Consider the following 15,317-nt stretch of genomic DNA (forward strand, 5'->3'; position numbering starts at 1 on the left):
CTTGGTGTGAGCTGGGTGCTTTACAGGCCTCGCTAGGCTGAGCACTGGGGAGATTATTTTTCTCCAAAACTAGCTTATGGCTGAGGTAATTGGTTTTCTGAGGGCTTAAAAAATAAAAATTGTAAATCTGACACGAGGTCAGTGTTGGTTCTCTGCTTATCTGCTCTAGGCTGTTTATGAGAGGCATCAAATGCATTTATCTCTAAAATGCTTGGAAATAAAACCGTGTAGCATTTCACGGCTGTAGCTGGAACATAAAGGCCTTGTTTAGGGCCTTGGTAGGGCCTCATCTCCACATGAGGACAGGTTTACACCTTCATCTTCTGGGATTTTTGCCCCCAGTTTTAATCCTTAAGATCTCTATGAAACAGAATGAAATACCTCCTGTGGATGCCACTGGATGCCACTTTATGCTCTGTAACATAAAGTTATGAACTTTATGTTTCAGAAATCCTCAGGCTGCTTCTTCCTGGCCGTATCTGAGGGGCCTGGTGCAGCAGAGGGAGGAGTGATTAATTCACACGGGAGTGCCAGTAACACACCTTGTTTAACCTTTGTTTTCAGGGACCAGCCCCTGAAGATCATCAGGAGCTGGAAACTGAATCCCACCTCTCTTTTCTCCTCCTCTCAAATTGCAGCTCCACTGTTTCACAGCTGGCTGGAGGTCGTGGTTTCTCTGACTTAGTGCCAGGACAGGCAGGGAGATGAATGTGGGAGCTGTAACCTGTCCATTCCTGCCCTCCTGCTTGTGCCCATAACCTTCCAATCCATGCAGCATAAAAAGCATAGTTTCCCCATGCAGCAGCTTATTTTACATTTAGACATGTTCTGAAACCCAGGAGATCCAAGTATCCTCACCAGCATGAGAGGAGCTCATCCCTGATGGAGCCCTTAAAGCCAGCTCCTTGCCTGTATGCTGATTTCATTGTGCAGCAGTGGTTGCTGGCTCAGTTTCTGTGACTTCAGGGCTCTGTGACAATCCTGCTCTTAAGAACATGTCTTGGACTGGCAGGAATTGGCAGCTGCCAGGCTGGTGTGGGCTCTCAGCTGTGACACACAACTCACAGTTAATTTCTAGCTGCTGTTGGACTGCCTGCCATTCAGTTTGTGCTGTTTGACACTGCCAGGGGTTTATAAAGACTGAAAAAACTGCAGTGGAGAAGAGCAACTGAGAGTACTTCACTGAACATTGCTGGTGTAATCAGGCTCTGCTGCCACTGAGGTTTAGCAATTAGAGACAAGTCTCTCAGTTTGAAATATTTTATATGTATATACATATGTATAAAATATTTCAAACATATACATATATTTTATACAGGTTGCTTCTGCTTGCTGGCTCCCAATCCACTCGAACAGATTCCAGACAGAGTTTGATTTAAAAGCTTCTATCAACTACATCATATTAAATAATGAAATGTCAGATGGAAAAATGAAGAAATGAGAGCAACTGTGGCTAAGTTTCCCCTGCATTTTGTACAAATCTGTGTTAAAGCCACAAGGGCAGTTCCATCCCTGCTCACCTGGGATGTGGCTGCCAGACCTTCACCCTTTGCCTGTTCACACGGTGTTTAGGAGCACAGCCTGCTCAGGGTATGCAAACATGTCTCTCCTCCCTGAAGGCTCTAAAGGCAAGGAATCTGTTGCCATCTCCCATTTGGACACACTAAAAAATCCACCCCCAAAATCCAAGTGAAATTTTCTGCCCCCTGGACTCCCTCATCTCCTCCAGTTCTGGCCTGCTGCAATTAATTGCCTTTGTTGATCACTAGGCTTCTGTTGTTTTGCTTTTGACAGAAGACAAGGGTGCTCTGGCCTGGACCAATGTTGTTGAGTATTTTGGGGCTGAGGAAGTGAATTTCCTGTCTGTGTTTTGCTTATTTCAGTCCTGCTTGGCAGCTGAGAGCTGATGGCTGTGTGCAGTGAGACAGATAGTCCGAGCTTCTGGAAACACTTGGTCACAAATTCCTATCCATAATTAATTTATCCTCTATCTGTATCAGCAGCCAGGAGTGTAATGTGCTTGAAACAGAGAGTGACTGCCAGAAAGGACAGATGTCACAAATATTGGAAGCAAATAATTGCAGTTATTATACTGACTGTTCAGCTTTGGAGATGAGCTGCACTGAGGAGGGGTTTGAACAAGGCTTTGGCTCACTTCAAACTAATTTTTTGTCACTCTTTTAACTCACTGTTCTTCATTAGGGCTACAAATTTGTTGTGTGCCTGGAACATATTACACAGACAAGTATGCCAAGAGTATTAAGATGTATTTTATAGAATGATAGGATATCAGGGATTCACTCTGCTTCCACTGCAGCTGTGGTAGGAGATAAACCAGGAGTTAGAAAGGAAGAGGAGCCTTTGGAGGATGTCATCTTCCTCAGAAAAACACTGGGGATTCATTTGATGGAAAAATTGAACAAATTTTAGGACTAGTATGACTAGCTGAGAACAATGCCCAGATGGTATGGGAAATGTAATTAACCTTTGGCAAATGCAGCAGCTCTCAAAGTGATGATATAGAAATTCACTAAGATTCACTAGTTTATTAAGTTGTTTATACATAAAGGGATCAGTTTTTCAACTTTAGCATCAATATTATTATAAAATACTTGTGGAGGTAGTTTTATAAATTTTTAATTAAAGAACCAGAAACACCCACTTAAAATCTCACTACTCAATGGCAAGGAAGATAAAAGTGATGGAGATAGCCTAACATAAAACAAAAAAATGATTGAATCTTACTTATCCAATTTACAGGGTGAAAAATTATGTTTCCAGCAATGGGCAAAAGCTGGGAGACATGGTACTTAATGAGGAAATTTGTTTCAGTGCTTTTCTCTAACAAGGTGTAATTTCTTCCTGACCTGACAGGCTGCTAAACCTTGGGATGCCATTAAACTGGTAATGAAGTGCCATGCTAAAAATAGTGTTTCTGCTCTCTTTCTGGTTGCCAGAGCCAGCAGAATTACCTGTATACTCAATTTGCCACCGTGTGTGAGACATCTCTGTGTGGAGGCCTCCGGGGAGGAGGAGCGTCACCTTCCCTCTGTCACACAGCGCTGGGTGCTGTGCCCATCAGGGGCCAAACGGGCAGGCAGGGCTGGGAGCTGGAGTTTGGTCCTGTGGGTTTGCTCTCCAGGATTGTCCTGGAGTGTGCTTTGACAGTGCTGAGCAGCAGCTGAAGCAAGGGAGGGGCTCCTCGTGGAAAATGGGGTGTGCTGGGTTATTCTGTTAAATAGCAGGGGATCCTCAAACTGTACGTTTCATGGGCTGTGTAGATATAAATTGCTCTTGATTAAGAGGTGCAGCTGGAGCACATAGCTAGGGCTGGTTTTTAGGGCTGTTAAGGTTTCCATTTTTAGGTTTCACTAGTGATTGTTTTTACCTAAACTCTCCTCAACTGCTGTTGCAGCCATTGCACCACAAGTGTCAAGTAGGAAGGTGAGAGGATTCTAGAAATTTCCACAGCCCTACAGTGAGATAAAGCTGTCTGACCCTAAAAGTTTAAAGTAGTGGAGACGACAGAGACCAACAAAACCCTACAGTATGTTAGGTATAAATCAATCAAGAGTTTGTGCAAAACCTGCATCCTAAACTTCCAGCAGGGTTTTCCTTTTCACCTGCCTCAGCAGCAGGAAGGCAAGTCTTGGGGGAGAAATCTTTCAGTTGCTTGTTTGCTAAGAAAAAATAGTTTTTTGGAGGATGAAGGAGGCTGGTAAAACACATTGCCGAAAGCAAATAAGTATTTCATCTTACTCTTTACTTCTGGCTGTTCACAACATCTCCAGAAACTCCGGTATTTTGCAGCCCCCAGGGTAACACTTGGAGATGTTTAATTACTTTACCCTTTGGCAACAGCTAACTTCACACAGATTTTTCTGCAACAGAGCCAAAGTGACGAGACAACTTTTAGAATGTCCACCCTTCTGGATGTTTTTGAGCCATCAGTGGTGTCTTACGATGTGCAAGGCGGCACAAAGACGTGCCAATGTTTTGATGAGGTACAAGTGAATCTTTAATAAGATTCTGCTTTAAAAGTGTGGTGGAAGGAAAATCACAACCATCATATTCTCAGACCCTGAGTTTGGGGCAGCCCCAGGGGATATCAGCCTGGGGAAGGGAAGGTTTCAGGACCTAATTGTGAATATTTGATGCGGAAGGGAGGCTGCAGGAAGGATGGAGACTGTTTGTAAGGGTCTGCAGTGACAGGACAAGGGTTAATGGCTTCAGACTAACAGGGAGTAGGTTTAAATCAGATATTAGGGAGAAATTGTTCCCTGGCAGGGTGGGCAGGCCCTGGAATAGAATTCCCAGAGCAGCTGGGGCTGCCCCTGCATCCCTGGCAGTGCCCAAAGCCAGGCTGGACACTGGGACACTGGGAGGGGTCCCTGACATGGCAGAGGGTGGAACAAAATGATCTTTAAGGTCCCTTCCAGCCCAAACTATTCAGTGTTTCTGATACACAAGGCCCCACCAAGCAGCATTAATACACTGGTTCATAGATGTGGTTTCGTGTTTCTGGGTTACACACACTCAGCTTCTTAGAAAGGATTACTAATTCTCTGGCAGTGAAAACAAATAGCAGAGCTTGCTTAATCACAGTATAGAAATCTATGAAATGTCTTGCAGGTCCAGTTACACAATAGTATATATTTTTAGCATCAGTCTGGCTCACTGCTGCTCTGCAAAGTTCTAATAGTCCTATACCAAGCTTGTCTTGCTATGCAAGCAAAGCTGCATGTCAGGGTTGATTTCATAAGTCACAATAACACACAGAGTAAAATCCCAGCTGAGATCAGCTCAAACCCACTCCAGGCTTCCACTGACTTTATGTCTCATAGAAATAAGGCTAATACCTAGTTCTAACTCTTGTTATTTCTCTTGTTGATATTTCTCTTGGATTTGATAAGGACAATAATGTTGTCCAGTAAAATTTTACCTCTGTCATTTTGATTTAGTTCTGTCTTGTAGTTTTGGTTCACTGGTGCAGCATTTCGGTAATTTTCTTGAAGATTACTGAAGAGAAATTGAATTTTATGTGCTTTATTTTGCAGCAATAACTTTTCCTTTCCAGGTCTGCACGTCAGATCTGATTTGTTTGACCAATGCCAGCTTCATGTGACAATGACTAAAAGCATTCTCTCTGTGCTTGTTACTGGAAAAGAAATGGAGCTGTTCAGTCCCCACAGCATACAGTTTTATATAACACACCACAAACCCATGTAAAACCAGCTGCTGTAGGGAATTATCAGTGATTTTAATTAACTCACAATATCCCCATGTGTTTGTCTCATTCTGGACTGCAGTGCAAGTCTTGGAGTTTGATGAAAAACTCTTTCCCCTCCCTCAAACTGAAGTTCAGAGGGAAATCTTTATGTAAATATTGCAGGAACCCGTGGAGTCCACACTTTGCTCCTGCTGAGAGAAACAGACTGATGTGGGAACAGGGAGGGTTTATCTTCCCATGTGAAGGAAAATGCAGCAAGAATATTTTTAGCTGCTTTTGACTGAAGGGTAAAAAGAGAAAAGGGAGAGGAACAGACCTGCATTTGGAGGCATTTTGCTTTTTAAAGTGTTTTCCTCTTTTTTCAAACAAGCTGTTTGGAAGACTAACTTCCCCCATTGCTAAACATCAAACACTCAGCTGCTGCTGCCAGCTGAAACACAACAAGATAAAATCATGCAGAGTGAGTTCTCTGCAGGGAAGGAAAGTGGCTTGTTGGATGGCACCTCCAGAAACACCCGGGGTGATCCCACAGCCAGAGAACAAGTGAAAGCACAGATTCCACATGTAAATATATTAGTTTGGGACATGCTTTGCAAAGCATCACGCAGAAGCCAAGTTTCGTGTATTTGCAGACTGCCACGCAGGTGGTTCATTGCTGAATAAAACATGAGAATTCAATCCACCCCGTGGGGTTTTCAGTCTTGCTGTAGGAGTGACAGACACAGGGCCTGGGGAAGAAGAAAAAGATCTTCTGAATGTACTTGGTGCATGTAGGCTTCAGTGCAGAGCACCAGACAAGGTTTTTAGTAATGCAGGTACCTTGCAGACAGGGAGATGTTTGGGATGCATCACATGGAAAGAAGTCCTCTCTGGAGGAACTAAATATTAAATTTTTATGCAGGTGAAGACTAAGGAAGAAAAGAAATTAATATGAAGGTACCAGAACGATTTCAGGTTAAATTACAATGCATCACAACCGAGGTATGCACGGTGTGATAATAATCTTTGTTTCAAAACTGGAGTCTTAAAGACAAGTTGTGCTCATTGAGCTTCTAATGAAGCTTTTCTCAAATGCCAGACTGATGCAGCCAATATTGCCTGACTCTGGAATTAAAATATAAAGCTATTAAAAAGAGAAATGTTTTCAATTTTCTACTTACTTTAATTTGAAAGTGGGTTTAGTATCTTTTCCAAGTCTCATTCATTGAGCTGTTTTGCCATCAATAGTGAGAAGAATAAATGCAATAATTGCAATAGGATCATATTCATGTGCAGTATTGACTGCAGGAGCTGGGAGAATGAAATGTACTAAAACAGTCAAATAATTAACTTAGCAATGATGAACAGAAGAATTAGCATTTTTCTTAAGCTGTCTGCAGAATTACCATGACCACATTTCTCCAAGTATCCCCCATAAGCAGTTAAAAACATTTTGCTTTTTTTTTGCTGGCTCTTTTTGCCCCTCAGTTATTAAACTCTTGCCTCCATTATCTGCCAGCACCCTCTGTGCTCTCTGTTGATGAAACTCTTCTGCAAACAAATTTCTTGGTCACAGCTCCAGAATCTGTGTGGATTTCACCACTGTGAGCCAGGTAAATCCATAATTTAAGAGTTATTTGTCAAAGAGTTAATTTACACAAGATTTACATGAACTGGAGTTCATTAGCAAACCCTCAGGTATTAACTATTTACACCATTTGCAGTTTAAACGAGTAATTTTCAGCTTGGCCTTGCCTTGCAGGAGGAATCAGGTTGGATTCAGCTGATATTTACCTGTGTGAGCAAAAAGAGAGGAGCCAAATTATGGATTTTTCCCATGGGTCAGGGCAATGATCTGTGTGATGCTGGCAGCCCTCCTTTCCGCCTTGCAGTGGAAATGGGGAGAGCTATTTTTAATGTGAAAACGTGGCCTTGGGAGTACATAAACATTTAACTTTTGAGCTGTTTTCCTCTGAGCTCCATCCCAGAACTGTGGCACCGAGTCCAGCCTAAATGTGGGGAAGGTCAGCAGTGACAGCTCCAGCAAATGCAGCACATCTGGATGAGATCTGCCTGAATTTGCCCTCCAAAGACCCTGTGTTTAAGAAAGACTTCAAGACCCTATATTTGACAGAAACACTGGTCCTCACACTGTCTCCATCGTCCCCGTCTGCTGAAGGAATAGTTGAAAACATCAAGGTGTAATCTCTATTCAGTTTTTGGTGCTGTGTGATTCTCAGGGGGGTGGGGTGTGCACCCTGCACTCTCAGATTTTGCCTTTTCTGACAAAACAAGCAGCAGGAATGAGGCACCTAAATGGAGCAGAGGTCAGAGTGCAGAGGCACGGGCTAATGAAGGTCGTCTGCATTAAAACTGCAAAAAAAAAAAAAAAAATTTGGAAATTGCAAAAGCCATGTTTTCTGATGAAATCCGAGGTTCTTGCAGAGAATTTGGCTGAAAGTTTTGCAGCTCCCATGATGAAGGAAGTGCCTCATCAGTGAAACACAGAGTGCAAAAAAATGCTGTCACTCTCTAGGACAAAGTGATTTTTAGAGATGAACCCTGGCTTCAAGGACTGACATGGAGTTCTTTGTCCTTTGACAGCTTTGAAAGCAAATTAAATTCCCATTTTTCTTGTTTTAGGCCAAGAAATGCTTGACTCATTTGTATAAGGTGACCTAATTTGGAAGGGGAAAGAGAATCCAGAGCTTTCCAGTGTAAAAAACCCCAAACTTCTGGGCCTTTTAATATGCAGTCTTTATAAAGAGGTGTATATCTGCTTATAAGTATATAAGCTGATGTGAATTCTTTCGCTGCATTTTGGTGCCTAAGTGTATAAACAATTGTGGTTTAAGTCATTTTCTGGGGTATAAGCAGGAATTTTGTGGACAGGAAATACAGGAGTGGGGATCTGAAGCAGATTTGGCAATGAAAAAAAGGGAATTTAGGAACACATGTAGGTGCCTTTGTAACCTGTGAGGAAAGACACTTCTGCTAAAAACATACATATTTCCCTATACCTTGGGGGAAAAAAAATCTATTTCCAGATCAGTTGTAAACTGAATTTGTGTCTTCTGGTTTTTTTTTAATTTATTTATGCAAGGCTAAAATGCTGCCACCACAAGTACTTCTGGTATTTATTGTCATCTGAAAACTTTCATTTCAACAACCAATAAAAGGATACAAATCTAAGCAAATGACCCAAGTTAGTGGCTGTGCAGGCATATAAAGCAATTTATTAAAAAGTTCACAGTGCCAAGAAGGGAGTCTGTTGCTCTCATGGAAAGTGGTTCAAGGTTCAGTACCTAACAAAATAACAATGATTTATGGGTGGGCACTGAAGTTTTAAAGGCATGGTCAGACTCTTAAGGTCTGCTTTTGCAGAACTGCTTTGTGCTGCTGCCTCAAATGAGCTCTCAGTCTTTCTGATGTGCTTGTTTATAAAATTGCACTTTGAATGCAGCCTACGGTTGGCAGCTTTTAAAAGCCCCTGCAGCTCTCTGCAGTCAGACCAGATGAATGGGAAATGCTGTTTACAGCTTTGGAAAAATTAGTAAAACTTGGGCTGAAACAGAGTAAAATTGCCCAATGGCATCTGGGCATTTTGTGCTGTGCTGCTTTCTGTGTGTCGAAACACCTTAACTTGAAACCTGCCCTCCTCCTGTGGGGAACAATTGCCACATCTTCCTCTTGCACCTTGCAGTGCTCTCTCAGAGCTCCTTAAAAGGTGGTGTGTGATGCAGCAAGCTGGATGCTGGTGACCAAAATGAAATTTTCTCCATCCTTCCTCTCCTGTCCCTGTGTCCCAGAACTGCCATGCCCTCTCTCACTGAAGCCTTTAGAGCTCCAAAATGAACAGATCAGCCAGCATTTTTGGTTTTTTTTCCTTTCTCCTTGTGCTGAGCCACATGCCGTTATCAAATATAGGAATCGGTCTTCTCAATTTAGAGAGATTAATTTTTTACTCTGGGGGGCTTGGGGTGTATTGTGTTTCACCTGGAATTGCCACTTACTCCACCAATTTCTTCACTCAATATTTGTGTGTTTGAAACCAGGGGGGCAGCCTTGAAGCTCTGTGGTGGAGCCAAGAAACATTTCAAACTATTCCACATGTGAGTGTTCTAGAAAGGACATGCATAAAACTCAAATTTTTTTATGCTAAAATAAGATTTTCAGGTGTCCCAGGGGTTTTCACTTTTTAAGAAGTGATCTGTGCATTCCTCCTTCACTACCCTGCCTTGTCCTTAGCAGATGAAAATCCAGGATGTTCCAGAGTGCTCTGGAGTGGAGGATTTTGGTTATTCTTCTGTATTTTTGTTGCGGGAAGGGGAAACAGGGATCACCCAGCAACTGTGTGTGATCCAGTGAGTGCAATGCCTGTTTTGGTCTCTGGGGCATCCTGAAGGGCGGCATACAATTATTGTCTAAACAATAATTACTGTCTAATTATTGTCAGTGAGGGACAGGTGAGTTTCTGTTCCCCTTTTGCAGAAACAAAGGCACCACTTGAGCCAGTGGAGAGCATGGAACACCTTTTGCACCCAGCCTCTGGCAACTGCATTCCTGGCACAAACATTCTGCTGTTTTGAAACATTTGTTTGAAACGTTTATTTATTACTTAGAATGCAGCAATTTGCATTCTGAGCAGCCAGCCAGGATTGATAGCAGAAAAGGTGGGAAATGCTCCTCCATGATTTGTACCATTTCTTCCAGCTCGCAGTGAGGTGGAGAATTCTTTGTGTGATTCAATCTGCTGACTTATCCCAGGTGAAAAACTGTCCACACTCTCCTGGGATCCAAAAATCTGAAGTAAACTGCACAAAATTATGTGAAATTGCATAAAGAGTACAAACAAACAAACAAACAAACAAACAAACAATAACAATCAGCACACACATAAATAATATAAATTATATTATTTAATATAATATGTATTATATTATAGTATATACTATATATTATATATATAATATATATTATATATGTAAAATATAATAATATACTAATACTAATAATAATAGTATATAATATATATAATATAATAATATATATTATAGTATAGTATATATTATAGTATATAAATATATATATTTTACTATTATACTGTAATGATATATTTTATATAATTTTATAGATGCATATATAATTCTAATATTATAATATTAGTATAATATTGTAATAATATTAATATAAATAGAAATACATAATAAATTTACAAAAACACATACCTGAAAGCTTCTGAAAACTGGAGGGCACTTTTTTGGTTGTTTAGGGTTGTTTTTGTTGGTTTTTTTTTTTTAAATTTCTTTGAGATTTATTTTTTTAATAATTTCTCTGTGTGGGTATGTATTTGGGATTTTTCTGCTGGTGTGAGGGAAAGTTTAGTTTTGATTTGGCTTGTTGTTGTTGTTGTTATATTTACTATTAATATTAGCATTAGTATTTTGGCTGTCTTTTTAAAACAACCCAGTATTTCTGGGGAAAATGTCTCCAGATGGGATGCTGGAGGTTTTTCATGCATATTTTTAAGTGTTGAAGCTGATTGATGCAAGCTCATGTCACATTTCTTGAAACTAATAGGGTGAGCTCGTGGGAACATGGAATAAGAAAGGTGAAAGGGTTTTCAAGTTTGAAACCATGACTGAGAGGTGGGGAAAAATGATATTCTTAGCAGAGGGGCTGGAAAAATAAAAGGAAAATGGAGCAACTCCACGAGTATTAGTTCAACATTTGGAACCCACTGCTTGAAGTGTAAATATCATTTTGGCTTGTGTCAGTCCCAGCCACACGCAGCTCCAGTGGGGAAACAGCCCTGCTCTAAAAAGCTCTGCTGTGATAATTTAACTCATCACCCTGATGATGCTTTGTGGGCCTCAGAACCGGGGTGAGCTCAGGCACAGCCAGAGAGAGTGCAATAAGGATTCCAGCTGTGCTCCAGATGGCTTTGCCTTTTAATTCCATTTCAGGGCAGTAACTCTGGTTTTCTGCTTCTTAGTTGGGTGCAACTCAATCAGAATGGCGGTGCCTTGCTCACTTGTTGAGCCTTGTAGGTCTTTTGCTTCAGAAGTTATAAATCTCTTAAATAGGAATATACCATCCTGTGAGTCTTTATGGGGCAAAGGATGTCTTCTGCACTTGAATCTTCTACACAGCTTCACCAAGCCCTCAGGTACTTGCTTGAGTTTGTTGGTTACATTGTCATTGTTTTTACACCTACTGCATAAAGAAAATACCTGCAACACCTTTATTTTTACTCTGATAGCCATAAACCCATATACATACATACATACATACATATATGTGTGTGTGTGTGTATATATATATATATATATATATATGAAAAACTACAAGTAGTGAAGCGCAGAAAAGAAAAAACAAAGAGCTAAATACTACCATACATTCATCATGCCAAATTCAGCCACTTTTTCTCAGAATTTTCTGGTGTCTGGAATAAATATTGATATTCTTTCTCCCCCAATGTAATAATGCTTCTCTTCAGAAATACCAGCTAAACACTGGTAAAACCCTGGTTTTGTTCTTTATTTTCTCTTTTATTGAGGCATTTTTGACAGAATTCTGCTTGTTTCAGGTGAAAAACTTCTTGACATAATGCATACATATGGTAAATATTGACTTTGGGAGTTCGTGGCTGTTAAAATTGACAATTCCCTAATGCCAGCTTTAATTTGGGATTTGCTTAGGATCTCTGTGCTTCTCGGGACAACTAATCTCCATTATTTACCATGGGTTTCAGTATTAAAGCACACATCATTTAATTCTATAATTGTACCACTTTTCAGGCACATGCACTGATTTTGTGTGGAAATGGTTCTTCTGAATTCAGAGAAATGTGTTGTAACTTTCAGCTTCCTTTTAAAAAAGGCAGAAAGTGATTACCTGAACCTTCCTTCTTTTTTTAAAAAAAAGTAGAAAGGGATTACCTGTATCTGCTCTGCCAAAGTGGGATATCAATGCAGTGCTGTAGGCAGAAATTTGAATTAACATTCCTGAGATACAGCCAGATAATTTCCTGTGTGCTTTAAAGCTTTGCATTTAGTTGCATCTTCTGATGCTCCAACTCATCAAGTGACTGAGGGATGTGTTTGTAAAGGCCTGGATGGCCATTATACATGAAATTATAAAACCACTGTTGTACTTAATGGGGTCAGTGAAGCAATCAGGATAAAAATACATAATTCTGCAGCCTGAGTCTGTAAGCATGATACTTCTTACGCTTTTTAAGTTTAATGAAGCAGCTACTCAGCAGCTGAACGTTCTTTTTAAACAGTCTCAGCATGGATTTTAAAACTAAAACTGAACACCATGGTCTCCTTGGAGAGTCTGTGGCTCTTATTCTCTTGAAACGTCTGCATCTTTTATATGTTAATGGTTTTGACATCAGCCATTTTCTTCATTTTCATTGTAAATGAGGCCCAGAGTCCAATTCCCTGCCCCATTCCCTGGACGCTCTCTGCCCTGTAAGCTGTCTCATCAGCCTCCAGCTCCTTCCCTGGGGGATGTGTGGTCTGAAAACAGCTGAAGTCATCCTGCAAAACAAACCTATTTTCCTCTTTTAGATGCCTTTCTAAGAACATGGGTCCCTGTGTGAAAACTTGTGTGGTGCGAATGGTCCAGCATCCACACCAGTCCTCACGTGCCCCAAAATCTTTCTGCCAAGGCCATCCCTTCAGGGGGCTTCCCAAAGTTGGTGCTGCTCTTCCTCAAATCCAACAGAGCCAAAACACAGGGTTTTACCTAAATCCTTGGAGAAACACCCCTGTTTACAGGGTTTTGTTCATGTTTGGCTTTTAAAGATTCTTCTCAGCTGCAGTGCTGACACCATACAGCCGTGGTGAGTGACGCAGAACACTTTTTTTTGAGGAGGAAACTCCTGATTTTAACACGGGAATATCATCATTGCAACCTGCAAGGTTTACACAGGACTGCAGCCAAGTGTCCCAGGGCATGCTAGGGAACCTTTTCCCCCTTTTGCAGAGGGATTAACCCACCCTGTGTGTGTGTTTGTGGGGCCTGACCCAAAGGGGAGGAGGGCAGGGACACAGCCTGGGTGGAACCCTCCAGGACAGGCACACCCAGCCAGGAGAATCCATCCCACCATGATATCAGCAATTTACACACTCAGGCTCCTTCTGGTTGGAATCTGAAATGCAGGGGAATCTCAGAACTTTAGCCTGTAAGCCAAAGCTTACAATTAAACAAAAATTTGATCTGAGACCTGTGACGGTGTTCACAGAGGTTTTCAGGTGAGGGAAGAGATGAGAATGTTGACTTCATGTTCAGAAGGCTTGATTTATTATTTTATGATATATATATTACATTAAAACTACACTAAAAGAATAGAAGGAGAAGTTCACATCAGAAGGCTAGCTAAGAATAGCAAAGACTGATAACACAGGCGGCTGCCTCAGACTCTATCTGAACCAGCTGACTGTGATTGACCATTAATTAGAAACAACCACATGGCACCAAGCACAGATGCACCTGTTGCATCCCACAGCAGTAGATAACCATTGTTTACATTTTGTTCTGAGGCCTCTCAGCTTCTCAGGAGGAAAAATCCTAAGGAAGGACTTTTAATGAGAAGATGTCTGCGACAGAGACCTTGGAAAAGGCTCCCAAACTGAGATGCTAGAGGTGAGAATGTGGATTTATAGTTTAGAGCAGACACATGTTAAGTGGAAGAAAGTTTAGAGTGTTGGAGTTTAGGATATAAAAATGAAAGTAGTTCCAGAGGTAAACAAGGAGTTTAGAATGCAGCGCTGTAGGTTTGTGTCTCATAACATGATTGGCTAAGGAAGCTTACACTGTAGCATGGATCCATATGACAAAATATTTAAGGATTGGGTCAGAAACATAAATATCCTTGTTGGCAGTGTTTTGTTGGTCGATAAATCCTTAAAAGGTCTTGTAATTAGGGGTCTTGTAACCTTCTGAGCCATGGGATGAAGATGTGAGCCAAATTCACCCTTCCCACCTATCCAGAAGATAAGAAAGATAAACCACATCATCAAAAACAACTCAGAAGTCCTGTCTCAAATTCCATCCAAAATTCCCCACCAGTGGATAATCACACTTGTTCCCAGCACAACCCTTCCTTCCCAATTGCCATGTGTGAAAGCACTGTGCAAAACACCCTCACAGTGATGTGAGAGAGAGCAAAGCAGAGGAGAGAGGCACGGGCAGGCTGTGATTTCTGCCTCACCTTGTGGCATAAATTACTGCTGTGCAGGCTGTGATTAAGCAGGTTTGTGTGACTAAAACCCTGTACAGGATTAATTGCCAGGTCTGTGCTCTGCTGTGGGTTGGTGATAGAAGACACTAAGAAGCATGGAAGTGTTTTCAAAGGGGATTTGAAGCCAATCAGCCATTTTTTCCTCCAGCACATAACTTTCCCTCTCGGCAGAGAGTGGCAGCCTTTAAATTTGGAAGTGCACAGACTGTATATACCTTTGAAACATTTGGAGGGGGAGTGACAAAAGGTTCAGCCTCTCTGTTTATCACTCATGACTTCAGGAGTGTGCAGAGAGGAGAAGGCAAGGTTGCTGCCTTGCTGCTTGTGGGATGTGCAGGCTGTGTTTTTCTGTGACACCTGCCATCCGTCCCCACAAATGGGTTCGTGATGGTTCGTGGGGTGATCTCAGGGTGCAGAAAGAACCAACACGGCACAGGGGGCTTGCAGTGATAATCAAAACAAATGCACCTTTATTGAATGACCACAGCAAAATGTGATAGAGGGATTAAGGGAGAGAAAAAGATAGAGAAAGAGAAGAAAAGAGAGAGAGAGAGGGATATAGCTACCAAACGTAGAGACAAAGTCCTTTGGTCCAGTCCAGTTGAGGATCTGCCTGATACACTGGGGAGATCTCAGAGGCACAGTTCATCTGAACCCCAATTATACTCTTTTTGATGGTGGGAAGAGGGGTGCATTTTGCAATTGAAACAAAGGTAGTCTACTGTATCTTCAGGGAGGAAAATAAGGGTACACACAGTCTGAGTTTGGCAGCAGGCGAGAACCATTATTTTCATGGTCCACTGCCTACACCTGCAACATTCCACCTTGCTTTGGGCAGCTTTCCTCCCCCTTTAC

General features: G+C 41.5%; 1 protein-coding gene across 6 annotated transcripts in view; it reads left to right on the forward strand.

Moving 5' to 3' along the window:
- MARCHF3 (membrane associated ring-CH-type finger 3) overlaps positions 1 to 15,317 on the forward strand; it is a 64,886-nt gene that overhangs the window by 24,817 nt on the left and 24,752 nt on the right. For 5 of the 6 annotated variants that reach the window (XM_064736117.1, XM_064736122.1, XM_064736116.1 and 2 more), the window contains one exon: positions 13,762 to 13,864. The exons of the other annotated variant lie outside the window; for it this stretch is intronic. In XM_064736117.1, the coding sequence (XP_064592187.1) occupies positions 13,856 to 13,864 (9 nt within the window). In that variant the 5' untranslated portion in view covers positions 13,762 to 13,855. The remainder of the gene's footprint in view (positions 1 to 13,761; positions 13,865 to 15,317) is intronic. 6 annotated transcript variants of the gene reach the window in all.

The sequence above is a fragment of the Zonotrichia leucophrys genome, chromosome Z (genome assembly GCF_028769735.1).
Source record: "Zonotrichia leucophrys gambelii isolate GWCS_2022_RI chromosome Z, RI_Zleu_2.0, whole genome shotgun sequence".
Classification (NCBI taxonomy): domain Eukaryota; kingdom Metazoa; phylum Chordata; class Aves; order Passeriformes; family Passerellidae; genus Zonotrichia; species Zonotrichia leucophrys.